General features: G+C 67.0%; 6 protein-coding genes across 16 annotated transcripts in view; 2 read left to right on the forward strand and 4 right to left on the reverse strand.

The window, feature by feature from the left end:
• The window catches only part of HNRNPM (heterogeneous nuclear ribonucleoprotein M), a 114,214-nt gene that overhangs the window by 41,264 nt on the left and 46,718 nt on the right, over positions 1 to 26,232 (reverse strand). The window lies entirely within an intron of this gene.
• LOC140643651 (uncharacterized) lies at positions 299 to 2,874 on the reverse strand. Of its 3 annotated transcripts, none has more exons than XM_072845738.1 (5): positions 2,541 to 2,874; positions 1,417 to 1,773; positions 1,127 to 1,153; positions 931 to 1,023; positions 299 to 513 (listed from the first exon to the last, which is right to left on the reverse strand). In XM_072845738.1, the coding sequence occupies exons 1-5, from the start codon at positions 2,758 to 2,760 to the stop codon at positions 371 to 373; spliced, it is 840 nt and encodes a 279-aa protein (XP_072701839.1). In that variant the 5' UTR covers positions 2,761 to 2,874; the 3' UTR covers positions 299 to 370. The 3 variants fall into 3 exon arrangements, with proteins under 3 accessions (XP_072701839.1, XP_072701841.1, XP_072701840.1); XM_072845740.1 differs by lacking the exon at positions 2,541 to 2,874 and adding an exon at positions 2,364 to 2,492 and having other exon boundaries at positions 1,127 to 1,150; XM_072845739.1 differs by lacking the exon at positions 2,541 to 2,874 and adding an exon at positions 2,364 to 2,492.
• Positions 3,171 to 8,260, forward strand: FSD1 (fibronectin type III and SPRY domain containing 1). 2 transcript variants are annotated; one of them, XM_072845267.1, is made up of 13 exons: positions 3,171 to 3,225; positions 4,032 to 4,127; positions 4,231 to 4,362; positions 4,440 to 4,541; positions 5,061 to 5,083; positions 5,293 to 5,414; positions 5,919 to 6,128; positions 6,306 to 6,404; positions 6,541 to 6,700; positions 6,788 to 6,867; positions 7,093 to 7,344; positions 7,680 to 7,768; positions 7,884 to 8,260. In XM_072845267.1, the coding sequence occupies exons 1-13, from the start codon at positions 3,214 to 3,216 to the stop codon at positions 7,992 to 7,994; spliced, it is 1,488 nt and encodes a 495-aa protein (XP_072701368.1). In that variant the 5' UTR covers positions 3,171 to 3,213; the 3' UTR covers positions 7,995 to 8,260. The 2 variants fall into 2 exon arrangements, with proteins under 2 accessions (XP_072701368.1, XP_072701369.1); XM_072845268.1 differs by having other exon boundaries at positions 6,566 to 6,700; positions 6,772 to 6,867.
• On the reverse strand, positions 8,567 to 13,408 carry STAP2 (signal transducing adaptor family member 2). 2 transcript variants are annotated; one of them, XM_072845567.1, is made up of 11 exons: positions 13,255 to 13,408; positions 12,794 to 12,865; positions 12,078 to 12,173; positions 11,375 to 11,431; positions 11,125 to 11,273; positions 10,834 to 10,974; positions 10,263 to 10,332; positions 9,566 to 9,662; positions 9,053 to 9,262; positions 8,906 to 8,977; positions 8,567 to 8,699 (listed from the first exon to the last, which is right to left on the reverse strand). In XM_072845567.1, the coding sequence occupies exons 1-11, from the start codon at positions 13,357 to 13,359 to the stop codon at positions 8,641 to 8,643; spliced, it is 1,128 nt and encodes a 375-aa protein (XP_072701668.1). In that variant the 5' UTR covers positions 13,360 to 13,408; the 3' UTR covers positions 8,567 to 8,640. The 2 variants fall into 2 exon arrangements, with proteins under 2 accessions (XP_072701668.1, XP_072701669.1); XM_072845568.1 differs by lacking the exon at positions 11,125 to 11,273 and having other exon boundaries at positions 10,834 to 10,991.
• Positions 13,693 to 17,449, forward strand: MPND (MPN domain containing). The gene is given in 13 exon segments (XM_072845231.1): positions 13,693 to 13,750; positions 14,685 to 14,911; positions 15,008 to 15,238; positions 15,324 to 15,495; positions 15,498 to 15,642; positions 15,752 to 15,848; positions 15,974 to 16,046; positions 16,136 to 16,212; positions 16,290 to 16,458; positions 16,548 to 16,618; positions 16,690 to 16,779; positions 17,029 to 17,121; positions 17,231 to 17,449. Coding segments are annotated over 13 exon segments (1,539 nt in total). The 5' UTR covers positions 13,693 to 13,743; the 3' UTR covers positions 17,318 to 17,449.
• Positions 17,836 to 26,232, reverse strand: part of SH3GL1 (SH3 domain containing GRB2 like 1, endophilin A2) — a 30,771-nt gene continuing 22,374 nt past the window's right edge. For 2 of the 6 annotated variants that reach the window (XM_072845232.1, XM_072845235.1), the window contains exons 5-10: positions 25,546 to 25,679; positions 24,145 to 24,303; positions 23,862 to 23,965; positions 22,097 to 22,221; positions 21,575 to 21,631; positions 17,836 to 19,845 (exon numbers count right to left, since the gene is read on the reverse strand). In XM_072845232.1, coding sequence (XP_072701333.1) covers positions 19,649 to 19,845; positions 21,575 to 21,631; positions 22,097 to 22,221; positions 23,862 to 23,965; positions 24,145 to 24,303; positions 25,546 to 25,679 — 776 coding nt within the window. In that variant the 3' untranslated portion in view covers positions 17,836 to 19,648. The remainder of the gene's footprint in view (positions 19,846 to 21,574; positions 21,632 to 22,096; positions 22,222 to 23,861; positions 23,966 to 24,144; positions 24,304 to 25,545; positions 25,680 to 26,232) is intronic. The other 4 variants (XM_072845236.1, XM_072845237.1, XM_072845233.1 and 1 more) reach the window with 4 other exon arrangements.

Here is a 26,232-nt window from a genome sequence, read left to right on the forward strand (position 1 = left end):
AGGAGCGGGTGCTTCCCGCGTGGTCAGCGCAGCCTTCGCGTACCGGGTGCGGGCGCGAACTGAGGCCACGGCCCGCAGAGCAGCTTCCCTGGAATAGGGGGGCCCCAGGAGCCCCCGCTGCCTCCCGGCCAGGCGCCGGCCCCCCCGGCACAGCGGGCAGGAGCTGCCCACGCTTGGCGGGCCGCGCTGGGCGCAGCGGGGAGCGCCGGATGCTGTGGGGTGGGTGCTGCAAGCGCCGCACAGAAGACAGCGAACGGGGTTGCAGGATGCTGCAAAACAGCTTTTGGGTGGGGGGCTTTTGCTGCAGAAAGGCAGAGCCGGGGGGTGCCCCCCGGCCAGGCGTCAGCGGCACAGCGGGGCACGGATCCTCTCAGGGACGGGGGGGTGTGGGGGGGCCCCCCGTGCCCGCCGCAGCCCCCCAGTACGTGTTGTTCCCCGTCACCGCGGGGGGTGGCAACAGCTTCCTGGGGGCCCGCGCCAAGGGGGGCAGGACGTTCACGTAGATGTTCGTGTCTGGGGGGGCAGTGGGTGTTGGAGGGGCACAGGGCTGGGCATGGCCAGCCCTGTCCCCCCAGGACACGGTGCGGTGTGGCTGGCACAGCCGGGGTCCCTCTGTGGGACCCCCGAGGGGACCCACTGGGTGCCCCCAGCCCCAGGAGGTGCCTGGGGTGAGCCCCGATGAGCAGGCAGGGTGCGGCGGGCAGGGGGGTACGGGCAGGGGGTATTGGGGCACAGGGGTGCGTGGGGCAGGTGGGCACGGGGGTGTTTGGGCACGGGGCAGGGTCAAGGGTGGGTGGGCAAGGGGTATTTGGGGGGGGGAGGGAGGCTCGGGGGTATTTGGGCTTGGGGTAGGATGGGCACGGGGCAGAGAGGCACAGGGGCACATGGGGACGGGGTTTTTGGGGACAGGGTGTTTGGGGACAGGGTTACCTGAGCTCCTGCGCCAGTGCCGGTGGCCCAGGAGGGCCAGCCCCAGGAGGAGGGCCGTGCCCCCCAAGGCTCCCGCCAGCCCCCACACCAGCCCTGCAAGCAGACGCAGCTGGGGCCACCGCCTCGGCACCGCCGGCACCCAGGCACGTGGGTGCCGGGATGGAGGGGACGGTGGGGACAGCAGGAACGCACTTACCCGCCTGATGTCCTCCGTCAGCTGCTGCTGGCGAGGGGAAAGCAGAGTCAGGGTGTCCCCACCCCCGTCCCCGTCCCTGTCCCTGTCGTCCCTCCTGCACTGGGGCCACCCCAAACCCTCCAGGCGTCTCCCTCCATGGACCCCATCAACCCCCTCGGTGATGCCACCTCCCAGGGACCCCGACAACCCCCGCCGTGACGCCGTGTCCCAGGGACCCCGCTAAGGCCCCTGGGGATTCCCCGGGGGGAAGGGGCAGAGCAGGGTCCCCCCCCTCTGCCCCCCCCCGGTACCTGTGCTGACGCTGAGCAGGGTGCCGTTGCCGGTGGCCGTGCTGTGGCGGGGGATCTCGAGGGTGACCCGGCAGAGGTAGCGCCCGGCATCGTCCCCCCGCGCCTGCTGGAGGCTGAGGGTGGCACAGGGGGGGTGCCAGGCCAGGCGGAGGCGGGGGGTGCAGGGAGCCGGGGGGGAAGGGGTGCTGGGGCGCAGGCGGGCGGCACACAGCACCCCGCGCCCCACGTCCTTCACCCACTCGAGCCACAGCAGGTCCCAGGGCTCGGCCACCAGCACCCGGCACCCCAAGGCCACCTCGCCACCCACCGTCACCTGCGCCTCGCCTGGGTCCTGGCTCACCCGCAGGGCACCCGCCACTGGGAACAGCGTCGGGGTCACGGGGGGCTGTCAGCCGCCACCCCGGCGGTCCCCAGGGCCACCCGTGTGGCTGAGGGTACTGGGGCACCCAGTGACCGGGAGCCACGTTTCCTGCCTGTGTGTCCTCCGTCACTGCTGCCTCCGGCCATGCGCCGCTCTGCATGTCCCTCTGTCCCCATCCTGTCCCCCCCCTCGGTCCCCTTCCTGTCCCCCCAAACCTCTGTCCCCATCCTGTCCCCCAACACGCTATCTGACCCCATCCTGTCCCCTCCCCATGTCCCCCCATCCGTCCCCACCGCCTCCGTCCTGTCCCCCTGCCGCAGCCATGTCACCTGCCTCTGTCCACCCACTCATCTCCATCCTGTCCCCATGTCTGTCCCTCCCTCTGTGTCCCCAACCCCTCTCCGGTCCCCCCTCAGGACAGACATCCCCAGCAGCCCCCCTGCCCCGGCCGTCACACAGGAGCCAGCCTGAGCCCCATGCCCCCCAAGTGTCCCCCAAACAGCCTGTCCCCAATGCCACAGCCTGGCCATAGGGTCCCAGGCGCTGTCCCCTCTGCCGCCCCAGCCAGCCCTGTCCCCCCACTCACCGCCAAGGAGGGGGATGAGGACCCTGAGCCCCCACATCCCCACGCCAGCGCCAGCCCAGCCACCCTGCTCTGAGGGGCCGTGTCCCCAGGGCGTCCCTGTCCCCGAGGGGTCCCTGTCCCCACGCTGTCCTCGTCCCCAAAGCACTGCTGTCCCCGTTGTCACCCAGGCTGACTCACTGTGACGCCACGGCTTCCTGCCGCCACGCTGCGCAGCCCAGGGTAGGGGGACGGGGACGGGGATGGGGGACACCATCGAGAGCAAGGGCAGGGAGTGGCACCTCCTCGGGCCCCAGCCCCGGCCGAGGGAGCCTGGGGTGACGTGCCACCTGGGGACCCCCGCCGGGACCCCCGGAGGGGGACACTTCCCCACCCCAGCGCGGGCTGGGGGGCCCAGCATGGCCTCACAGGGAGAGCTGGGAGGGTGGGGGTCCCGTACTGGGGGACACCACCCCAGCGTGGCAGTGCCCCCCACCCCGGCACCCCCGCGGCTCCTGCGCCCCGTCCCTGGGGGCAGGGGTGTCCCTGGCCCGGAGCGGGGCGGTCCCGGAGCGGGGGGCTCACGGCCCCCCCCTTCCCGGGGGTGCTGGTTTGGGAGGGTGCCGGCGGGTCCCCCCCTGCGGGGGGGGGGGGAGGGGCGCCATGTTCCCGCCCCCCCTCCGGACTACATCTCCCAGCATGCCGCGGGGCGGCGCCCGAGGCCACGCCCCCAGCCTGGCCCGGCGGCCGGACTACGGTTCCCGTGGTGCCCCGCGGCCGGGAGGGGCGGGGCGCGGCGGGGCGGGGCGGGGCGGGGGCGCCGCTCCCCTTTGTTGGCGGCGGCGGGGCCGAGCGGCGGCGGGGCCGGCCCGGTATGGGCGACCAGGTGGGGCCGGGCCGGGCCGGGCGGGAGGGACGGAGGGAGGGAGGGAGGGGAGGGGGGATGGAGGGAGGAAGAGGGGATGGAGGGAGGGAGGGAGGAGGGAGGAAGAAGAGGGGATGCAGGGATGGGGGAGAGGGAGGGAGGAAGAGGGGATGGAGGAAGGAGGGAGGGGGGGGGAGGGATGGAGGAAGGAGGGAGGGAAGAAGAGGGGATGGAGGGATGGAGGAAGGAGGGAGGGAGGAAGAGGGGATGCAGGGATGGAGGAAGGAGGGAGGGAGGAAGAGGGGATGCGGGGATGGAGGGAGAGGGAGGGAGGGAGGAGGGAGGGAGGAAGAAGAGGGGATGCAGGGATGGAGGAAGGAGGGAGAGGGAGGGAGGGGTGGAGGAAGGAGGGAGGGAGGAAGAGGGGATGGAGGAAGGAGGGAGGGAGAGGGAAGGAGGGAGGAAGAGGGGATGGAGGGATGGGGGAAGGAGGAACAGAGGGATGGAGAAGGAGGGTGGAGGACGAGGGGTTGGAGGGGATGAAGGTCTGGAGGAAGGAGGGATGCAGGGCTTGGGGATGGCAAAGGAGGGACGGAGGAGGAAGGGGTGCGGGAGGGATGGAGGGGGCGGCAGGGGTGCAGGGGTGTCCCCCCTCGCTGCCCTCGCTCTGCTCTCGCACACACGCACACTTGCCAAGTCATCCCGCTCCCGCCATGCCGGCGGAGCCGCGGCCGCGGGGTCCCCGCAGCGCCTGGCACGCCTGGGGACAGGAGGCGGGGGGCGGCGGGGGCCGGGGGCGCTGACCGCGGGCGGGGGGGCCCGGGCAGGAGGCTCTGCGGAAGATCATCACCACCCTGGCCGTGAAGAATGAGGAGATCCAGAACTTCATCTACTCCCTCAAGCAGATGATGCAGAATGTGGAGGTACCGGGGACACCTCCCCCTGGGGACCCCCACCCCAGCCCAGGGGAGGGTCCCGCAGCCGGGTGGGGTGGCACCCCGCTGACGCCCCGGGCGTTGTGACCAGGCCAACTCGTCGCGGGCGCAGGAGGACCTGGAGGGCGAGTTCCAGTCGCTGTACGCGCTGCTGGACGAGCTGAAGGACGAGATGCTGATGAAGATCAAGCAGGACCGCGCCAGCCGCACCTACGAGCTGCAGGTCAGCGCCCGCCCCGCCCGCCCCCCCCCCCCCCGGCACCCTCGCCCACCGCCGCCCCTCTCCCCTCCCCACGCCAGGCCCAGCTGGCGGCGTGCGCCAAGGCCCTGGAGAGCTCGGAGGAGCTGCTGGAGGCGGCCAACCAGGTCCTGGGGACGGCCAGCCACCACGACTTCCCCCAGGTACGTCCCCGCCGGCACGGGGGGATGTCCCCACCCGGCTGCCCCCCACGCTGGGGGTGTCCTGACCCCCCTCTTGCCGGCCGGTCGATGCCGCCCCGGGGCTGCGCTCACCCCGGGCACCCTCCTTTCTTTCTGCGCTGGGCACTGGGGCAACGCCGGGCTGGCTGTCCCCGCTGCGGGGCTGGGTGGGAGCACGGGGACCCCCAGGGTGATCCCTGACCTGCCCAGAGCTGCCCGGTGTCCCCTTTCTCCCGAGACCCAGGGACACCATGGCAGGGACACGGGGCAGGGGGGGGCACCGGCGGGCGTATGGGCTGCTGTGCCGTGGGGGTGCTGCGGCGGGGACGCAGGGACGCTGGGGTACCACGGCAGGGATGCGGGGACGCCGTGCTGGGACGTGGGCACGCTCTGCCACGCTGGCACCGGAGCGGGGGCCCGGGCTCGCTGTACCGCGCTGGCTCTTGGCACTGCTGTCTCACCTGCTTTTTTTTTCCTCCTCTTTTCCTCCGCGCTCGCAAGGCTGCCAAACAGATCAAGGATAGGTACGGCACCCCCGTGCCCCCCAGTCCCGCTAACCCCCACCCTCCTCCCAGCCAGGGCCCCGCGGCGGGCGGCCCCGTGGGTGCTGGGGTGGCTCTGCCCGCCGTCCCCACCTCCCCACGGCCATGCAGGGCAGGGGGTGAGCAGTCAGGGCTGGGTGGGTGTCCGACTCCCGGCCCCGCTGACCCTCGTCCCCGTGTCCCCCGTGCAGCGTGACGATGGCACCCGCCTTCCGCCTCTCGCTCAAGGCCAAGGTGAGCGACAACATGAGCCACTTGATGGTTGATTTTGCCCAGGAACGCCGCCTGCTGCAGGCCCTCGCCTTCCTGCCAGGTATCACCCGTGGGCAGCGGGTGACAGGGACACGGGGGGACAGGGCACGGCGGGTGGCTTTCTCCCCGTGCAAGGGAAGGGCAGTGCCGGGGGCACGGAGGGCTGTGCCAGCCTGGCACGGGGACAGCGCAAGGATGGGGGGCCAGGGTTTATGGGGTCTGCTGGGTGCCAGGGGACAGGGCGAGGAGCTGGGGGGGGGTGCCAGGCCTGGGGCACCCTGTGGTACCCCACCCGGACAGGCGAGAAGGTGCCAGGGATGGAGCGATGCAGGGGTTTGGAATCCGCGTCTGGGCGTGCAGCGGGTGACATGCTCAGGGTCTCCGGGATGCCACATGTGGGGTCCCTAGGGTGCTGTGCCCACGGGTCCTACGGGTGCCATGCCCGGGGTCTCTGAGGTGCTGAGCCCATGGGACCTATGGGTGCCCCGGGGGTGCTGGGGACACCCTGGCTGGCAGCAGGACTGCAGCGGTGGGGGGACACTGGCATGGCTGCTCCCGCGGGCAGTGCCCAGCACCCCTGAGATCGACCTGGCGGAGTCGCTGGTGGCCGATAACTGTGTGACGCTGGCCTGGAGGATGCCCGATGAGGACAGCAAGATCGACCACTACGTGCTGGAGTACCGCAGGACCAACTTCGAGGGGCCGCCCCGCGCCAAGGAGGACCAGCCCTGGATGGTGGTCGAGGGCATCAAGGGCACCGAGTACACCCTCTCCGGTGAGGGCACGAGGGCAAAAATAGCCCCAAATGTGCCGGGCTGGGAGCGGGCACTGTGGGTGGCAGGGGGCTGGGGCTGTCCCGGGGGCTGGGTGGCAGTGCCAGGCTTTGTAGGGGACATGGGGGTGGCCGCAGTGCCCCCCCACGCCCCGCCTTGTGACCCTGCTGTGCCCGCAGGGCTCAAGTTTGACATGAAGTACATGAATTTTCGGGTACGGGCGTGTAACAAGGCTGTGGCGGGCGAGTTCTCTGAGCCGGTCACTTTGGAAACGAGAGGTGGGTACCAGGGGGGTGGCAGGGCACCCGTCACCCCCCCACTCCGTACCACCCCATCCTGCCCCTTCCCAAGTGTAGCCAGGGTTCTTGGTGCCAGGCGAGCGGGGGGGGCCGCGCTGACGGTGGCTGTCCCCAGCGTTCATGTTTCGGCTGGACGCCAGCACGTGCCACCAGAACCTGCGGGTGGAGGAGCTCAGCGTGGAGTGGGATGCCACGGGCGGCAAGGTGCAGGACGTCAAGGCGCGCGAGAAGGACGGCAAGGGCAGGACGGCCTCACCAGCCAACTCGCCTGCCAGGTAACGTCACCCCCCTTTGTCACCGCAGCATTGCCCACCTCGGGTAATGCCAACCCAGCCCTCCTTGCCAGCGTCCGTCTGTCCTAGGGTGGTGCAGTCGCCCAAGAGGATGCCCTCGGGGCGTGGGGGCAGAGATCGCTTCACCGCCGAGTCCTACACGGTTCTGGGTGAGAGCTGGGGGCAGCCAGTGGGTGCTGGTGGGGACCCTGCAGGCACCCAGGGGTGCGGGAGGGGATGATGGGGGCACGGAGGGGAGAGGGTGACCCTGAGGGCACGGGGCGGGGGGGGGGGATGTAGGTGGGCATGGGGCACCCAGAGGGACCCGTCAGGGCTGGGGACAGGCCCGGGCACCCCGTGGGTGCAGCAGGCAGAGCCGTGCCCCGTGCCCACAGGTGACACGCTGATCGATGGGGACGACCACTACTGGGAGGTGCGGTACGACCGGGACAGCAAAGCTTTCGGCGTGGGGGTGGCATATCGCAGCCTGGGCAAATTCGATCAGCTGGGCAAGACCTCGGCCTCCTGGTGCCTCCACCTCAACAACTGGCTGCAGGTCAGCTTCAGCGCCAAGCACGCCAACAAGGCCAAGGTGCTGGACGTGCCCGTGCCCGACTGCATCGGCGTCTACTGCAACTTCCACGAAGGTGGGTGTGGGATGAGGGTGGGCGCGGGGACTGCCGCCACCATGGGCGTTGCCACCACCGCCAAGGGCATTGCCACCACCACGGGCGCCAGGGTGTCCACCATGGGCATCACCACCAGCATGGGCATTGCCACCACTATGGGGCACCACCACGGGCACCAGCGTGTCCACCACGGGCATCACCACCAGCATGGGCATTGCCACCACTATGGGGCACCACCACGGGCACCAGCGTGTCCACCACGGGCTCTGCCACCACCGTGGACACTGTGCTGGGGGTCTGCAAGCTCTGTGCCCACCTGTGACCCCCTCTGTGCCCTCTCCCCGTGCCCGCAGGGTTCCTGTCCTTCTACAACGCCAGGACCAAGCAGCTGCTCCACACCTTCAAGGCCAAGTTCACGCAGCCGGTGCTGCCTGCCTTCACGGTAAGGGGCAGGCAGGGCCGGGCGGCTCCTCCAGGGCTGCCGGCGGTGGGGTTCAGCCCCCCCATCCCCGTGCCGGCCCTCCGGCCCCAGCCCAGCCCCACTCCTGTGCCCGCAGGTCTGGTGCGGCAGCTTCCACGTCTCCTCGGGCTTGCAGGTGCCCAGCGCGGTGAAATGCCTTCAGAAACGCAACAGCACGGCCAGCAGCTCCAACGCCAGCCTGCCCTAGAGCTGTGCCCCCCCCTCCCCGGGCACCCCCCAGGCAAGAGCACTGAATGTACCCCTACCCCCCTCCCCAAACCCACCCCCCACACCCATACGCTGCACTGGCAGGGCTGTGCCAGCCCCCAGAGCTGGGGTGCACCAGCACCCACGGCCCTGCCAGCTGACCCCCACCCCCCGGCCCCCTCCCCATACCCCCCATCGCCGGCACCGGCCTGGGCACGTCGCCCCTCACCATCGAGAGCTGCTTCTGGCCTGAAGAATAAATTGGGATGTAGGTGTGACGCGGCCGTGGCTGGGGCACGGGGCGCCGGGTGGCACCAGCCCAAGGTGGGGAAGGGTTTTTTTTTTGGGGGGGGGTGGGGTGGTGGTGTCCTGGTGCCACCCCCACGGCGCGAGGAGCCAGGACGGGGCTGAGCCGGGCAGCGTCTTTATTCAGGACGGCGCCTGGGGCGAAGCCCCCCAAATATATGGGTTGGGGGTCCATTGCTGCCCTCTCCCCCCTCCCCAGTGCCACCCCGGCCCGAAGGGGGGTGCCCGGGCCAGGGGGGACTGGGGGAGCTTTGCCCCCGCGGGGGGGGGGGGCACCGCTGCCCCAGCTGGTTCCTGGCACAAAGAGGGGGGCAGCTGGGGCCCCCCCACGCTGGCACCCGTCAGTCCTCCATGAGAGCTCGGCGCAGCTGCAGCTTCTTGGCAAGCTCCTCCGCCATGCCTGTGCCACGGTGGGGGGGTCACCCACGGTGGGGGGTGGTTCGGGCCCCCTCCTTTCCCCCCCCCCAGCCACTGACCCCAGAGGAACCACTCTGCTCCACCACTCGTCCCCATTGCCCCCCAGAGCTGGTGACAGGACCCAGGCACCCCCATTCCATGTCATCCCCCCCCCAGCAGTGGGACCCAGGCATCTGGACCCCCCCTCACCGTGGTCGTAGGGCGGCAGCAGGGCTCGGCGGGGGGCAGGATGGGGTGCCAAGCTCTGGGGGTCTCGCTCACCTATGGAGAAAGGCAAGGGTCAGCTTGGGGGTGCCCCCTCCCTGCCTCGGTTTCCCCAAGCCCAGCCGGCCTCACCCTGCTCGTTCATGTAGGTCTGCTGCTCCGGGATGGCCCCAAATGAGGGGGGTCCTCTGGGCCCCCCCAGGGGCTGCAGCGCAGGGCGATGGGAGCTCGGGGATGGCTTCAGCACACTGAGCCCACGGGGCTGGGACGTGGGGGCAGCTGGGGGGGGCTCCCACACCCCCTGGGTCTCCTCCCCGTTCTCACCATCCGTCTCCACGAACTCTGGAGCAGAGTGGGGGGGGCATCACAGACTCTCTGCCTGCCCCTGACACCCACCCCCCCCCCCCAGACCTCCAGTGCCAGCCTGCGGCACCCCAGCAGCTCTGCCCCCCCCCCAATACCATCCCGCAGCACCCCACCACCCCTGCAACTCTCCAGCAATCTCCAAGCACCCCGAAGACCCCCCAGATGCCCTCCACCAACCTGGCCACCCATAACTGCTCCCAGCACCCCCAACACCATCCTGCAAGACCCCCCCAGACCTTGCTGAGCCCCCATACCCCCCCATCGCCCCCTTGTGCCCACCGAGCCGTGGGCTGTACTCGCGGTGCAGGGGCTGCAGGCTGCCCTTGCTGCTCTCCACGAAGTACCGCACCACCTCGGCCAGCGAGGAGCAGCGACGCTGGGGGGGACGCGGTGTCACTCGGGGACCCCCCCCATGGGTCCCCTCTGTAGTCCCCCATTCTCTGCCCACAGGCCTTGGGGGGGGTCCCAGCCTCTTGGGTCCCAGCCCTTTGGGGTGTCCCAGTCCTTAGGGGTCCCACCCCCTTAGGGGTCCCAGTTCCCAGGGATCCCAGCCTTGGGGGATCCAGATCCTTGGGTGTCCCAGCCCTTGGGTGTCCCAGCCCTTGGGTATCAGCCCTTTGGGGGTCCCAGTCCCTTGGGGGTCCCAGTCCCTTGGGGGTCCCAGTCTGCTGGGCATCAGGCCTTTAAGGGTCCTGGTCCCTTGGGGGTCCCAGTTCCCAGGGTTCCTTGCACTGGGGGGGGGTCCTAGCTCTTTGGGGGGCCCAGGCCTTGGGGTGCCCAGCCTTGAGGTTGTCAGACCCCATGGGTGCCAGTCCTTCTGGGTCCCAGGCCCCACGTGTCCCAGCTGCTGGGGGTCCCAATCCCTTGAATACCAGCCCGGGGGGTCCAAGCCCTTGTGGGGCCCATCCCAGGGTGGGTGCCTGGGGGGGGAGTCACTGTCCCCAGGGCCAGCCCAGTTCTGTCCCACGTCACTCACTGGTGTGTCCACGTCAATGACGTAGCCCTGGTCCACGCGGTTCACCTTGTAGTGCTTCAGCAGCACGGTGCTGCGGCGGGGGCTGCGTCAGCGGGGGCTGCCACCCCTCGCATGGGGACCCGCACCCCGGGGACACCCCTCGCATGGGGACCCTCGCCCTGGGACCCGCACCCCTGGGACAACCCCTTGCATGGAGACCCACACCCTGGGGACACCTCTTGCATGGGGACCCACAGCCTGGGGACACCCCTCACACAGGGACCTGCACCCCAGGACCACCCTTCACCTTGGCACCAGCACCCCACGGGGACCCTCGCCCTGGGGGGACACCCCTCACACGGGGACCCATTGCCCCAGGGCCACCCCTCACATGGGCACCCACACCCCACGGGGACCCTCGCCCTGGGGGGACGCCCCTCGCACAGGGACCCGCGCACTGGGGCCACCTCTTGCACAGGGACCCACCGTCCTGGGGACACCCCTCGCAGGGGGACCCACACCCACAGGGACACCCCTCACACGGCGACCCACGCCACAATGCCACCCGTCCCTTGTCACCCCACCAGCTCACCCGTTCATCTCCTGGCGCGTGGTGACGGAGACGCCCCGGCCGTGCCCCCCGGGGCGCAGCACCATGTTCCCTCCACCCACGCTCCGCTCCAGCAGCCGCTCGGCCTCCAGGCGTGTCACCTCGAAGAAGCAGCTGGGCACCCTGGGGACAGCCCTGCCCTGTCACCCCCAGCCACATCAGGCCACCCCAGCCATGCCACCCAAGCCATGCTGGTCCCCAGTGCATCCCAGTGAGGATGAAGACATCCCCCCCCCCCCACCACCACCACGGTCCCCAACCCACCCGACTCACAGGGGTGGCTCAGGGGGGCTGGGGGTGGCGGGGGACCCGGGGGTGGCCCGGGACCCGGGGGTGGCCCTGCGGTCCCGCTCCTCACGCAGAGCCTCCGAGAGCTGGAAGATGTGGCCGGGCAGCAGCGCCAGGTCGGTGGGCACCCTCATCTGCGGGGGGGGGGGGGCCACAGGGCGATGGGCACGGCGGGGTCATTGCCACCAGGACCCCGGGTCACCGGGACCCCCCCGGGCCAGTGCCCCGCGCCCACCTCCGCCATGGTCAGGATGAATCCCCGCCACATCTCCTGCGCCTCCTGGCTCTCCGCCTGCCGGGTATGGGGGGGACAGACATGAGGGTGGCCTGTCCCTTGCACCCCGTACCCTGTCCCTTGTGCCCCCCCCAAGCCTCCGCATCCCCTAAGCCTCCCCCTGCATCCCATAACCCTGGCCCTCTGCTTCTGCATCCCCTGTACCCCCAAACCCTGCCCCCTGTGCCCCCCCAGTCCCCCAATCCTGTCCCCTCTGCCCCCTGTACCCCCAAACCCTGCCCCTGTGCCCCCACTGTGTCCCTGTGTCTCCCCAGTCCCCAAATCCTGTCCTCTCTGTCGCCTGTACCCCCAAATCCTGCCCACTGTGCCCCCTGCCCCCCCAGTCCCCAAATCCTGTCCCTTCTGCCCTCCCTGTCCCCCCACCCTGGCTGTTGTGCCCCCTGCCATGCCCCTGTGTCCCTCTGAGCCCCCAAACCCGGTCCCCTCGGCCCCTCCATGCCTGAGCGTCCCCTTCTGTGTCCCCCACCTGTGCCCCCCCCATGTCCCCAGTCCCCCAGACCCCTCTGTCCCCCAACACCCCACCAAGGACACTGGACCCCCCCAGCCCCCCACTTCTGCCCTGCCTGGTGCCCTCCATGTCCCTCCACTACCCTGGGCCCCCAACACCCCCAGTGCCCCCAGCCCCCCATGGGGTGCCCCTCACCTTCAGCGTCACCTCCTGTCCCCGCAGCCTGAGGACGAGGACCCCACCCTCGGCCCGCACGGCCACCAGCTCGCCCAGGTCCAGCACCTCCAGGGGCTGGGGGGACCCGCGTGTGGGACCCCCCGCCCACCGCCACCATGGACACGAGTGTGCCAGGCCTCAGCCCCTCCGGGCCACCCCCCACCCCACCCCCCGTTCCCCTGCCCCTCACCTCCATAGGGGGTCCCAGCCTGGGGCACCCCCCCCAGTGTCACCCAAAGGTCCCAGCCCAGGGGTCCCACCTGGGGGGTCCCAGTCCTAGGGGTCCCAGCCTGGGCGTGCCCACCCTGAGGGGGTCCTGGCCCAGGGGTGTCTCTGGGGTCCCAGCCCAGAGGGGGGTCCCAATCCCAGGGTCCCACCCTGGAGGTCCCACCCTGGGGGCGTCCTGGCCTGGGCATCCCACCCGCAGGTCCCCTCCCAGGGGTCCCACCCCGGGTGTCCCAGCCCCGGGACATCACAGCAGCACCAGGATGGAGGTGCCCACCCTGAAGGGGTCCCAGACGTGGGGGTCCCATCCAGGGGTGCCCACCCACAGGGTGGCCCAGCCCGGGGGTGTCTCCAGCCTCGGGGGGTCCCACGGGGGAGCTCCAGCCTGGGGGTGTCTCAAGGGTCCCGGCCAGGACAGCCCACCCGGGGGTCCCAGTCCCGGGGGTCCTGCCCGGAGGCCCCCCCCGTACCTCGGAGTCCCGGGGCCCCCCGTAGAAGGCGAGTGTGAGCCCCCGCAGTCCGGCCCAGACCCTCCGGTAGCCCTGCGGGGCACGACGGGGCTCAGCTCCGCCACCGGCACCGGGTGCTGCGGGGGGCACCGGGACCGGCACACCGGGCTCCGCGGGGACGCACCGGCGCGGCCCCGAGCGGCGGAGGGGACCGGGGGGGGGCCGGTCCCGGGGGGTCGGTGCCAGGGGCTCGGTCCCGGGGTGTGCTGGGGCTCGGTCCGGGGGTCCCGGGGGTCGGTCCCGGGGTGCTGGGGGTCGGTCCCGGGGGGTCCCGGGGTGCCGGAGCAAGTTCCCAGGGGGTCTCGGGGCTCGGTGCGGGGGTGCCGGGGGGCGGTCCTGGGACCCGGGGGTCGGTCCCGGGAGGGTCCCGGGGGTCGGTCCCGGGGGGTCTCGGGGGTCGGTCCCGGGGTTTGCCGGCCCACCTGGTCCCGCGGCCCCCGCTTCTCCACGAAGCCCTCGTAGCTGTGCCGGGGCCGGGGCCGGGGCCGGGGTCGGTCCCGCCGGGGCGGTGGCACCGGCCGGGCCATCTCCGCCCGCCGCCGCCGCCGCCGCCGCAGGAGCCGCAGGTGCCGCCGGGCCGGGCCGGCCCCTCCCGGGCTGCGGGCACCGGGCAGCCCCGCCCCGGGCCGGGCCGAAGGGCAGCGGGGGGGGTGTCCCCGGCCGGGGCGCGGACCCCGCTGCGGCGGGGGGGGGGTGGGGGGGGGTCAGGGCCCCGGTGCGGCTCCGGGTCCGCCCCCGGTGCGGGGTCGTGTGTGTGTGTGTGTGTGTGTGTGGTGTCCCCCCCCCCCCCCCGGGGCCGGTGTCCCCCCCCGCCCCGGGCGGGGCGGGGCGCGCGGAGCCGCCCCATCACGTGGCGCCGCCGCCGCGCGCACCGGGGGAGGCGGGAGCGGCGGGAGCGGCGGGAGCGGAGCATGGCAGGTACCGGCGGGCGCGCGCCGCTCGCACGCGCGCACCGGGCACGCACCGGGCACGCACGCACAGACGCACGCACCGGACGCCCGCACCGGCCGGGGACACGCGCACACACGCACCGTGCCCCCCCCCCGCACACTGGGGACACGCACACGCGCGCGCGCACACACATGCACCTGCGTGCACACCCCCCCCCGCACACACGTGTGTAGCCGCGCATGCTCACAGGCACGCACAAAACCACGCACACGCGTGTGCACGGACACGCGGGACCCTCGGTGCACGCCTGCAGACGGCCGGGCACCCCGGGGCACCCACGGGGCAGGGACAGGGACACCCCGGGCGTGGCGTGGGGCGGGGATGCGGGCACCCCGGGACACCCGTGGGGCGGGGATGGGGGCACCCCGGGACACGCGTGGGGCAGGACCAGAGCGGGGGTCGGGGGCTGTGCTCCCCCAGGGGCCCTGTCCCCACCCGCACCCTCTGGGTTCAGGCTCTGGGGACCCGCTGGGCCAGGAGAGCCTCGTCCCCGTGTCCCCCAGCCGTGTCCCCATGTCCCAATGGCTCTGTGTCCCCCGTCCCTGTGTCCCCCAGCTGTGTCCCCGTGTCCCCTAGTCCTCTGTCATCATGTCCCTGTGTCCTCACAGCCCCACATCTCCCTCCATCCCCCCGTCAGTGTCCCCATCCTCCTGGGTCCCCTCTCCCCCACGCCCCTGTCCCTGAGTCCTCCTGTCCCTCTGTCCATCCCCCCTCCCCCGTGTCCTTGTGTCCCCTCTTACTGCATCCCTGCGTGCTTGTGTCCCCATGTCCCTGTACATCCCTGTCCTAGTGTCCCCATCCACAGGCAGACACGACGGGGGGGACCCAAGGGTGCTCTTGGGGGAACACCCATGGGTGCTGCCCCCGGAGAGGACCCCACATGGCGTGTCCCATCCCGCAGCGCTGGCGGCCGCCTCCCCCGCCGGGGACGAGTGTCTGGAGGAGGACGAGGACGAGCTGGAGCCGGGGCTGGACGAGGCGGAGGCCGAGCCGGAGACCGGGAGCGGGGCGAAGGCGGCGGGGGGCACCCGGGGGGCCGTGCTCACCCGCCGTGGCATCACCCTCCGCGTCCTGCTCCGCGACGGGCTCCTCGAGCCGGCCCGCGGCGTCCTTTCCATCTACTACCTGGTGAGCCCGGCCGGCGCGGGGACGCGACGGGGGACAGGGGTTGGGGACAGGGGACCGGCGGGTGCCTCCCCACTCACCCCCCCCCCTGCTCCCCAGGGCAAGAAGTTCGTGGGGGACCTGGGGGCGGATGGGACCATCACCTGGCAGGAGACGGGGCAGGTCTTCAACTCGCCCAGCGCCTGGGCCACCCACTGCAAGCGCCTGGTGAACCCCGCCAAGAAGTCGGGGTGCGGCTGGGCATCCGTCCGCTACAAGGGCCAGAAGCTGGACCAGTACAAAGCCGCTTGGTTGCGCAAGCACCAGCCCAACGCGCCGCCCGCCGAGGAGGTGGGTCGGGACCCCCCCCTCCGGGACCCTTGGGTGCCCCCCAGTGTGGGTGGTGGGGTGGGTGCCAGCCCTGTGCTGCCTGCAGAGCCTGGCCAGCGAGGGCGAGGAGGAGGAGATGCCCGAGGAGGAAGAGGAGGAGGCGACGAGGGAGGGTCGGGCGCCCGTGCCGGAGCCAGCGGCTACCAAAAAACCGGAGGAGAAGAGCAAGAAGCAGCAGTGCAAGAGCCTGGCGGAGCCGGCGGGGACGGGTAAGGTGGCACAGGGGTCCCGGGGGACCCTGGGCTGCCCGGCAGCGGTGACGGGGCGTTGTGCTTCGCAGATCACGGCCCCCCGGGGAAAAGGCTGGAGAGCAAACCCCGGGTGCCCGTCCGCTACTGCACCCTGGGCACCCGCGACTCGGCCAGGTAGGGTGCGACGGGGATGGGGACCCGAGCCCCACGGGTGCCACCGCCGGCCCCATGGGTGCAGGAGGGGCCGGGGGCGGCTGTGGCAGCGGGGCTGTGGCCCTTCCAGGAACCCCCAGACCCTGGTGGAGGTGACGTCCTTCGCCGCCATCAACAAGTTCCAGCCCTTCAATGTGGCCATTTCCAGCAACGTCCTCCTGCTCCTGGTGCGTCCCCTCCCCAGGGGGGACAGGCTGGGACATCTCTGATGGCGCTGGGGACGCCCGCAGGGAGGGGGGTGTCCCTGGCGTCGTTTTGGGGCCAAACGGTTGATTTTAACCTCTTCCTTTAGGATTTCCACAGCCACCTGACGCGGAGCGAAGTGGTGGGCTACCTGGGCGGGCGGTGGGACACCAACACGCAGCGTAGGTAGAGGGGTGAGTGGTGGGGGTGTGACCCCCCCCCCCAGCCCGTGGCGGAGCCACCCACCCCTGTGCCCCCCACCCCCCTGCAGTGCTGACGGTGCTGCGAGCCTTCCCGTGCCGGACCCGCCTGGGCGATGCCGAGGCCGCCGGCACCGTGGAGGAGGAGGTAAACCAGCCCCGGGGTGGGGTGGGGGGTCCTGGGGGTCCTGGGGGACGCGGACCCGCAGCGTCTGCCCATCCCAGATCTGCCAGAGCCTGTTCCTGCGGGGGCTGTCGCTGGTGGGCTGGTACCACAGCCACCCCTTCGGCCCCGCGCTGCCCTCCCTGCACGACATCGATGCGCAGATGGATTATCAGCTCAAGCTGCAGGGTAGCGGCAACGGCTTCCAGCCCTGCCTGGCCCTCATCTGCGGTGAGCGCTCGGTCCCCGCGGTCCTGGGGGTGCTGGGGCTGTCGTCACCCCCCCATGTCAGCCCCATTTCTCCCCCCCCTCCCCCCCAGGACCCTACTATCCCGGCAACCCCGGCGTGGAGTCCAAAATCGCGCCCTTCTGGGTGATGCCGCCGCCCGAGGTAAGTGGGGTGGTATTTGGGACGGGGGCGGCCCCCGTGCCGTGGGGTGACCCCGCTCTCCCGTCCTCCAGCAACGGCCCAACGACTACGGCATCCCCATGGACGTGGAGGTGGCCTACATCCAGGACGGCTTCCTCACCAACGATGTCCTGCAGGAGATGGTGAGCGTGGGGTGGGGGTCCTAAAAACCCCGTCCACCCCAGCAAGGACAACTCCCTGCCCCCGTGGGGGGGATGCCCCCATGGGCCTCTGCCACCCATCCCCGTCCTGCTGTTAGCGCCGGTGACGGCGACAACCTCTTCTCCATCCCCACTGTGCTGCCGAGGTCTCGGTGCCACAGGGGCGGGGGGCTACGTGTCCAACCCCAGGGCAGCCCCGGTGCCTGCAGCCCCTCTCTTCCCCCCCCCCAGACGCTGCTGGTGGAGTTTTACAAGGGAGCCCCTGACCTGGTGAAGTTTCAAGAGCTGTGGAGTCAGGATCAGACCTACCTGGACAAGCTGAAGGTGAGGAGGGGGCTTCCTCCGCTGGGCTGGGTGGGGAGGGGACTTCAGCCAGGGCATCAGCTCCAGCCACCCCGCTGTTTTAATGAACTGGGCTGCGTCCCCATCTCAGGGCTCCCTGGCCTCCCGCACCCCCAAAGACCAGAGCTTCACCCACATCCTGGAGCAGATCTACAGCCTCCTCAAGCTCAGCAGCTGAGGGGCCGGGAGCCCCCCTTCGACTCGGACCAGGCGCCTTCCCAGCAGCCAGGGCTCGGCTCGGCAGCCCCCCCAGCCCAAGGGACTCATCCAGACCCGGCGCGGGGACGCCACATTGCCCGCTGCTCCAGGGAGCTCGCCCGAGGGGTCCCGGCACCCCACCGACTCCTGCCCTGCCTCGGCGCGGCTGCCTGGGCGTCCCGCGGCTGTGCCGGCCCCGGGGCAGCGGCGGAGGGGAGGGTGGCGGTGGTGGGAGTCTCGGCTGTGAGTTGTTTGTGGAAGTGGTAGCTGATTAAAGAGCAGTTCCTGAGAGGCGGCCAGTGTGCGGCTCCGCTGGCTTGGGGACATCCAGCTAGTGCTGCCGTGAGGGACGGTGCCGGTGGCCTCGTGGGCTGCAGGCATCATCCGGCTGCCTGGTTTTGGGGGCTGAATCGGGGGGACGTTCGTCCAGGGCTGCTCCTCCATCCCGCCGCACCCCCCCCGGAGCCCAGCCTCGCACTCAGAGAGAGAACGCAGCCGTTAGAAAGAAGAAAACATTTAATACTTTCATTCAGAGATACAAGTCGAGATTTGTGGGTCGTCTTTTTTTCCCCTAAAAACCAGGAGAAACCATTACAAAAAAAAAGATCTAGCAAGTTGTCCCAGCTGACAAAACGCATTTCAATCCACCTGAGTGGGAGGCAGCGTTCCCAGGATGTGACCCCGGTCCCCACCGGGGAGGGGACAGAGGCGAGGACCCCGAGGACACCGGTCCCTTGGGCTCCCTGCGCTGCTGGGAGCGAGGGGGAGCTGCCCCGTGCCCCCCGCGTCTGGGACCAGGGTCACCGGTCAGGCTGCTGAGAGCACAGCGCGGCAGGGGATCGGACATACATCGACATGCACGGTAAAAATCGTTAAAAAGGGGCTGTGTAACTGTTACAGGAGCCGGGAGCAGCAGGGACAGGGACGTGCTGCGGCACGGGCCCGGTGCGGAGCTGGGGCTCGGCCCCCGGCCAGGCAGGGATGGTGCTAGCCAAGGAGAGGTGCCAGAGCCTGGCCAAAGCCGAGGAAGGGGGGGAAAGAGGCCGCTTTTCTAGCAAAGAAAACCACGGAGTCGAGTGAGAGATGGGGCGAGCGCTGCTGCTGCCAGGCCCCATCCTGACCCCCGTAATAAGGAACACGCGGGGAGGCTCGGGGCTAAGGGGTGGCAGGAGCCACGAGATGTACGATTACGATGCCTTTTCCCACCAAACCCAGCGGCAGAGGGGCACGGTGCTCCCCTGCAAGGAGGGTCACTGCGGGGCAGGGGTGGGGGGCACAGGAAAGGCACGTGAGGAGCGGCCGGGCTCCAGCCCCGCAGCCGCGAGCCCCGGTCCTGCGGCACGGGGTGCTGACGGCTCCCCGGGGACGGCAAGTGCAGAGCCTTCGGGGGAGAGGAGCCACGACCTGCTCTGCCCCACGCCGGGCAGACCCTGGGCTGCGGCCCCATTCCCCCCGCCTCAAATTATCCCCCAGCTCTGACGGACTCGGTAGAGTTTATAGTAGGAAAAGCCCAAGGTCCAGAAGCAACCTGACTTAAAATACTTAAAATCAAGGGGAGAAGGGAGCAGCCACCCCCTTTGGAGTCAAGCTCGGCAGGGAGGGGGCCGAGGGCTAACAGGAGGCAGGGGACATCCCTGCTCTGTCCCTCCGGGGCGGGGAGGGACAGCACAGAGCCCCAGGCAGGGCTCAGCACCCGCGCCGCAGGGCTGGCTTAGTGTTTGACGGGTGGCGTAGTGTTGCTGTGCCACGGCATCCCTCCCCTGAGCCCCCGGGAGCGGGGACAGCCGGGGTCCCGCGTCGGTGTTGGGCTGCAGGGAGGATACAGGGAGAGGGGTAGTGTTCAACGGGGCGGGGGGGGTCGAAGGTCTTGCCCCTCGGTGAGGCTGGGGGCTGCTTTGCCCCCTGCCGCTGGGCCACGCGTCTCCCCGCGCTGATGCTCAGCGTTGAAGGATGCATCCCGGCTCTCCCACCTGGCTCATCCGGATGCTTGACCCAAAGGAAAGACAAAAACTGGACAGGGAGAGGCCTGCGACAATCGTACGGCCGGGGGGGAACCTGGCAGGGCGCGCAAAGTACCGAAGTTCAAGCACCAGAAGGACACCAAAAAAAAAAAAAAAAAAATTAAAATAACCAAATTCACAGGGGGTAGGGGGGCCGTTCGACCCTTCTGGCTTGTTCCCTGGTGGCAATCTCGCCCCGAGGTGACGCAGAGAGAACACGGCCCCGCCGCCGGAGAGGGCCAGTGTCAGGATGGAGGTGGAATGGTGGCTCGGCCCCACGTGAGCGGAGGGGGAACAGGAGCGACGCCGTTTCACTGAGGTAGCGGAACCAGCACTTCCACATAGTTGAGGGGGAAGAAGCCCGACTGGCCGTTGATCATGCCCTCGTACCAGTTTTCGTCGATCTGGTTGGTCAGGGTGATGATGTCGCCTTCCTTGAAGCCCAGCTCGCCATCGTTTTCGGGTTCGAAGTCATAGAGAGCCTTGCAGCAGGGCTGGTCCAGGGGGGCTGCAGGGAGAGGCGGGGAGGGGGAGAGGTGAGTCGGACCCCCTGCGCACCCCCTTCCTCCAGCCCCCGGCTCTGCCAATGCCGGGGATTCCTGCCGCTCACGCTGGCGGACGCCAGATCCGGACGCGGCGCGGGATCGTCGGCTCTGCCAGAGCCGGGGCTTGCACAACTGGTTTCACAACTCGGCTCTGCCCTGCCCGGGAGAAGCTGGCCCTTCACTTTGCCCCCACGATGGTAAAGCATTAACTCAGTTTAAACTCCTCACGGGCTTTTCGCTCGCTAGTTCCTCTGCCATCTTGCTGCAACCGCGTCCTTCACGAGCTTCTCCCAAAGCAGACTCCCACCTCCAGCACCCCGTGCTGTCTGTTCCTGCCTGGACTTCCCCTGCTCTAAGCTAAACTCCAACCTAAATTAGAGTACAAAAGCCACGTTATTCCTCCAGAGACGAGAGGAGCTGCCGTGCGGTTCATCAGTTAGTCAACAACGGGGTTAGACATCAGTTCGTGGCGGGGAAGGACCGCGGGGATCCCTTTAGAGAGGTCACCCCAAGCCTGAGGGTGATGGGAGGGAGAGGACTGCGACTGCCTCCCTGGGCAGAGGGGTTCAAATCAATCAGCAGCTTGGTCATACATGCGAGGCCCCCCCAAAAATGGGGAGAAAACCAAAGTCTCTTTCCCACACCTCAGCTTCACAATTTAAGCATCAGACCTGTTGACTGCAAAGGGGATACTTTTATAGCAGGGAAAGTTGCTGCTTGCTCTGTCTATGCACTGGGACGGGCAGGCGCTCAGCTTTGCAGCTGTAGGGATCCTACTGAACAGGGACCAAGCTAATGCAGACCACCAGGGTCTGCAGGGCTCCCGTTCCCCTCCCCGTGCTCCAGAGCCTGCACCGCTCTGCGCTAGAGCTCTTCCAGCCAGGGCAGGGGGAACGGCACGAACGGCAGCCAGCACGTCTGGTCTGCCGAGCATCCACAGCGAGAAAGGACCCAGCGTTAGAAAAGAACTCGGAAAACGCCAAAAGCGGCAGCCAAGCAGGTTCATGTTTTTGAGACAACGTCCCAAAATACCAGGCTGGTCCCACCACCACAGCACTTCCCCTACACCAGGCTCCTCAAGTCCTCCTGCCCCGCTGCTGCCCCACCACGAGCTTTCCCCACCGCGATGCCTCCGAGCCACAGACCCAGCCTGGCCCGGGGACCCCAGCGGGACCCCCGGGTTCCTTCAGCAGGAATGCCGACCTGCAGACCCCACGGTCACAACCCATTCGAGGCTCCTCGCTGCCCAGCTGGGGCCACAAAACCCGCTCAGCATGCCTAGGCTCTACCCGCTCCCCCCAGCCTTCAGCAGTGGGGTACGGGGGGGCAGCACGAGCAGGAGTGGGAGAGATCCAAGCTGGGTGCTTGTAACGAGAACGGGTAATCCTCGAGATGTCCGATACCTCGTGGCAGAGCATCTGATCCCTGTGGCCTCACACAGGACATGCCTGCGTTGACGATAGCTGCTACAACTCCTCCGGGTGAGCAAAGCTTTGGGGTGGTAAATACCAATATAGCGTGGCTGTTTTAATTTGGGGCTTAGCTCAAGGCTTAGCTCAGCCGGGCTGTTCTGCTGGCCAGGCTCAGCACGGAGGTGTTAGCGGCTCCAAGCAGCAGTGTCACGGAAGGAGGAGCGAGGAGGGATGGGGAGAGATGGTCACACATCATGCAGTGCGGAGGGAGGAAACTCACGGATACTCCTGACGGAGGACCGGGACGGCTTGTCGGATCGGAAAGAGGAGGAAGCTGCTTTCAAACAAAAAGAGACATGCTTAAAACAACGTGAACTGGAGAGAGGGAAAGGCAGAGCCCAGGGGGAGGATCTGTTAGGAGAAACAGGGCGGCCCACATGCTGTGTTAGAAACCCGCCTGCCTCGCCGGGACCAGGGAGGGACGAATGCAGCGTGACGGAAGATGTGGAGGGAGTGAGAGATGCTTCGTTTTTCCTGTCTGCCACTGCTGGCACTGACTGGGCACTACAGGCGAGTGGCCTGGGCTGGAGACCCTGCTGGGACATCCCCAAAGCCAAAATAACGAAGGCTGCTGGGTCCCAGGAGAAAACAGCCCAAGTCTAGAGGCATTTCTGTCTTTTTCAGAGCCCATGAAGGCGCATCCAGCACAGCAGAAACATCATTTCCAGGCAGAGCAGATCCCCTCCATCCCCAGGAGGCTGCTCCAGAGGCACCTGTGTGCACCCACACGGGACAACTTTACCTGAGACTTTGGGGGTAGGATTGCAAGAGAAGCCCCCGTTAGATTGGTCAGTGTCTCCAAAGTCGTATGTCTCCCTGGGTTTGGGCTTGTATTCCCGCTTGGGACGCGAGGAGGCCTCCCTCATTCTGGAAGAAAGAAAAGAAACGTGGATAAATTGAAATATGAAACAGAATATGATGAGATCAACATGATATTTATTCTCCTTGCTGGCTATGCAGGGGAGCAAATTGGTTTACAGACAAGAATCCGCAAAACCCTTTGTGCTGGGGCATTTTGAAGATGGATCTTGCCCAGGATTTGGGACCTGGCCCTTAGACAGGGCCACATGCCCTAGGCTTTGCTACGGAGGTGTCTCAGGCAATTCAGGCCAGCAGAGGACAGTCGTGCTGCAGTCTGAAAGCTCACACTTGGCAGGATCCTCCCAGCTCTTCTTAATTGAAACCAGACACAGGATCCACTCAGCAGTTTCTTCTACGAGGAAAGAACAGCAGGGCAGCATCGCCAAATCGCCCCGAGAAGCAGAGAGGCTGCCCTGGCTCTCTCCAAGCCACCCTGCTGAGGCTTGGACAGAGGCTGAGGAAGGCACGTCCCCAGCTCTGCAGGGAAGCCCCAGATGCAACGAAGCCACCTCTCCTTCCTCGGCCAGGGTTTGGGGAGATGCTTGCTCAGGTGAGACAGAGCAGCAGGAAAAATGACTGTGCAAGTCACAGCAGTCATGTGAAGCAGCTCGCTCGGTATTTCAACAGCACCTCTGTGTTTCTTGGCACCTCGGCAGCAACCGCACATTCCCCGGGGCCGCTGCGGAGGTCAGGCACTCGAGGAGAAGCAGGGAGAGCAGCAAGACCAGGCAGCTCCATGGCTCTCCCTGCTCCTGCGTGCCAGACACCCATCTGGTGTTCACGAAGAGGCTCACGTGGCTCAAAACTCCAGAGCACACGCGGCAGCGCCACATCTGCGGCAGGGTCTACCAGGAGAGTGCCTTGTAAACAGCAGGGAGAGCTGGAAAATGGGGGGTCTGGCAGGGGGCTCACAGATGCCTTCCTTTAAGAGGGTGATCTAAGTGCTCTTCCACTGGCCTGTGGCCACCAGGCCATCCCCACCAGGCTGCATTCACTTTCTGGTCTTCAGAGCAACCGGGAACCCCAACACGGACCCTTCTGGGCCACAACCACGGCCAATCTCCAGGTACCCTCCTTAGCCACGACTGAAGCTAATGGGACAAAGGCTCTAGGCTAGGCCGTTCCAGGTGACACAGGGTGACAGGCACGTCCAGCTCGTGACGTCTGAACCGTCTGCTCCATCAGCATGATGCAACTTCTGACTTGATCCTGGGTCTGGCCAAAAGGGACTTCTTGGGGGACACTCCCACGCTCAACGCCCACAGTGCAAGGAGCCGCGAGCCCTGGCACGAAGGGGATTTCACCGTCCTTCTCCACCCCTGCCATATTCAACTCTGGCCTCCTTGGGAGCAGCACACCCCGATACAGGCAGGGCTCAGCCCAGCAGAGACCGGCTGCCCACGCCGCAAGCGCAGAGGCTTTCTTTCAGATGTCAGAATGTGCCTGTCATTGAAAGCGGGTCGTGCAGCCAGCATCGCTCCCTCCAAGCTGGAGGAAGTCTGGATGGAAGCTCTAGTGATTGCAAGAAGCAGCTTTAACACCAGGGGATAGATTTAGAGGGAGAGTCAGGTATTTACAGGACAAGTACCACAGGGACAGCTTGTGGCTGTGAAAATTGAGAGTGCCTACAGCACCCTGGGACTCACCTGCGTTTGAGTTTTTCCGCAAGCTCGTCCAGGATCTGCACTGCCTGCCTATGGTAGTCCAGCTGGGCGTCCACCAAGGCTGAGAGCTGGCTCACCTGCTCGATCTGCAAGAATCACACCAAGCTGGGATGAATGGCTCAGATCTGGGTATTCAGAGAGCAAAGCCCCACTTGCAAAAATGAGAGTGGAAATTAGGGTCTAACTTCTGCGTCCCTCAGAGATCCCAGCCTCGAGTACACAGAAACACAGAACCCACCCGGCAGCTCTCAGCCCATGCACTCACATCAGTTTCTAGGAGGTTATGCATACTGGTCTCCGCTACTTCCTTGGACTCTTCAAATTTCTCCATGGCCTGTCGAAGTTCCTCATCGGGGATTTTGCCCTGTCGTTTCTTCTTGTAGTCAAAATCCAAGCGTCTGCCTTCCAGCTTCTTGAGATGGTGCTGGGAAGAGGATGGTTATGAACAGTAAAGGAAAAGAAGGAAAAGCCAGACACTGGGAGCAGCCGAGCTCTCCTGCTGAGAAGGCAGCTCTAGTTACAGGCCAAGTTCATCCGCCTCAGAAACCTGATCTCGGAGCACACGCTTCTGTGGCTCCCACCTTTGTTCAGACTCCAGAGAGGCTCCAGGACGTGAGACCTGCAAGGCAGGGCTGCTGCGAGGCGACAGGGAGGAGCGGACCATCCGAACCCCGTTTGGCAGAGGATTACTGCCGTGGCTGCGGGGGGCTTTTTACTAAGAAACAACCCTCAACAAACTGAAACGGCGATATGATTTCACCCCTTCCAGCTGACAGCTGGAAGAAAACACTGCAGGGAGCAGCCTGGGTCTGTTCCCCATGCAAGCTTTTCAAGAAGATGAAGAGTTGGCCTGCTACTTTCAGCTCCCCAGGAGTGACGGGGATCTCTGGAGATCAGGAATTGGGATGCAGGCTCTGGGCATTGCACGCCCTGACGGCTTAGAGCAGGGCTGTTTAAATCAGCTCTACGGCAGCCTGCAGAATTGGAGTACAGATAAGCACTGAAACAGTAGTTGGCGGTTATTTTATCTGGGACACCACTGTAAAGGAAAATTCACCCGAGAGCGCTGCCTTGTGAATTACCGGTTGGGATAGATGCTATTACAATGCCTGGCCGCGCTTTGCACAGACTTGTCTCTGTGGTAGCACGAGGAACCTACCAAGCTCCATGTCTCCCCAGTGAGACACCAAAGGGCCTTCTTGAGATGCTGCGTAAGAGACCTAGAGGGAAGCTTGCTCATAGCTTGAAAATTATGTTACAGGATCCAGGCTACCAACAGAATAAAGCCAACAGCTGTAAAGAACACTGTGAAATTTAATGCCAGGCAGCCCAAATGTAACACGGCTGGGAGCTCACAGCACAAATTCAGCAAGCCCAGAACGCTTGTTGGGATTTACTCCTACAGCATCCTCCATGACACATGGTAAATGAAGAACCACTCAAACCTGCATCCAGCCTTACGAGCTGCTCAGGAGCAGTAGCAGCAGCGGCGCTGAGCAGGGAGGAAATACTAGTGAACCGGAGAGAGAAAGCACACGCAGTGCAGGGGAACAGACCCGATACCTACGCGAGTCCGTGGTTCCCACCGCGACAGAGCAAGCGGTTACATGCACTAATAGGCGGGGAGGCCAGAAACTAGAGGAGGGAAAAACATCGTGGTGTTTACCTGGATCTCTTTCAGGTCTTTGTCACACAGGTTCTGGAGGGGATCAATAAAATTTTGTTTGACTTCAATATCCAGCGAGTCCTTCACTTCAGCCAACCGCTTCATAGATTCGCCAGCATCAAGAAGCGCATCGCCTTCGAGTGAGAAAAGGAAAGGAAGAGAAAGGGAGAAGGGGCCAGCCAGTTAAACAGAGCCAAAGTCTGTGGCGGCTGCATGCAGAGCCATTCTGCCAAGACACCCAGCGTGTGCAAGCTCCGTCCCCCGTCCAACGCCCCCACATTTCTATCTGGAGCAAATCTCCGAGCCTGGCACGGAGCGAGCGGTGCCCGGCGTGAGAGCAGGCAATTGCCTGTCGGTACTGACTCCGCACCAGACACTTCACTGACATGCTTCAGTTTTTTCCTCTGAAAAACAGGAACAATCTCTACCAACTACACAGAGGAAGGGAAAGGTTAAAATATTGTTAAAAGCAATAGTTTTAAACTCCCTGTTAGCTCAGGGAGTCGCTGAGCTGCTAACCTGCCACGCAGTGCTTTAACCTTGCTCTGCTCCTTGGCCACTGCTGGCAGGAGAAGCCCGGGGCACAGGCGGGTTCGGTCTGATCCAGCCTGGCCATCCTTTTGTTCAGACAATTTTAAGCCCAGAGCGCTCTGACCAACTTTTCAAGTTTCCCCAGATGCTAGCAGC

The sequence above is a fragment of the Ciconia boyciana genome, chromosome 24, assembly GCF_034638445.1.
Source record: "Ciconia boyciana chromosome 24, ASM3463844v1, whole genome shotgun sequence".
Taxonomy (NCBI): domain Eukaryota; kingdom Metazoa; phylum Chordata; class Aves; order Ciconiiformes; family Ciconiidae; genus Ciconia; species Ciconia boyciana.

Coding starts and splice junctions, on each gene's coding strand:
- LOC140643651 (XM_072845738.1), bottom strand. CDS start 2,760: ATGCTGGGCCCCCCAGCCCGCGCTGGGGTGGGGAAGTGTCCCCCTCCG. Junction 1,024..1,126: donor TGACGGAGGACATCAGGCGG/GTAAGTGCGTTC, acceptor GTCTGCTTGCAG/GGCTGGTGTGGGGGCTGGCG. Junction 514..930: donor GCACTGGCGCAGGAGCTCAG/GTAACCCTGTCC, acceptor CTGCCCCCCCAG/ACACGAACATCTACGTGAAC.
- STAP2 (XM_072845567.1), bottom strand. CDS start 13,359: ATGGCCCGGCCGGTGCCACCGCCCCGGCGGGACCGACCCCGGCCCCGG. Junction 9,663..10,262: donor TCATTGACGTGGACACACCA/GTGAGTGACGTG, acceptor CGTCCCCCCCAG/CGTCGCTGCTCCTCGCTGGC. Junction 8,700..8,905: donor GCTGCCGCCCTACGACCACG/GTGAGGGGGGGT, acceptor ACCGTGGCACAG/GCATGGCGGAGGAGCTTGCC.
- FSD1 (XM_072845267.1), top strand. Junction 5,084..5,292: donor GCCAAACAGATCAAGGATAG/GTACGGCACCCC, acceptor TCCCCCGTGCAG/CGTGACGATGGCACCCGCCT. Junction 6,701..6,787: donor CCAGCCAACTCGCCTGCCAG/GTAACGTCACCC, acceptor CGTCTGTCCTAG/GGTGGTGCAGTCGCCCAAGA.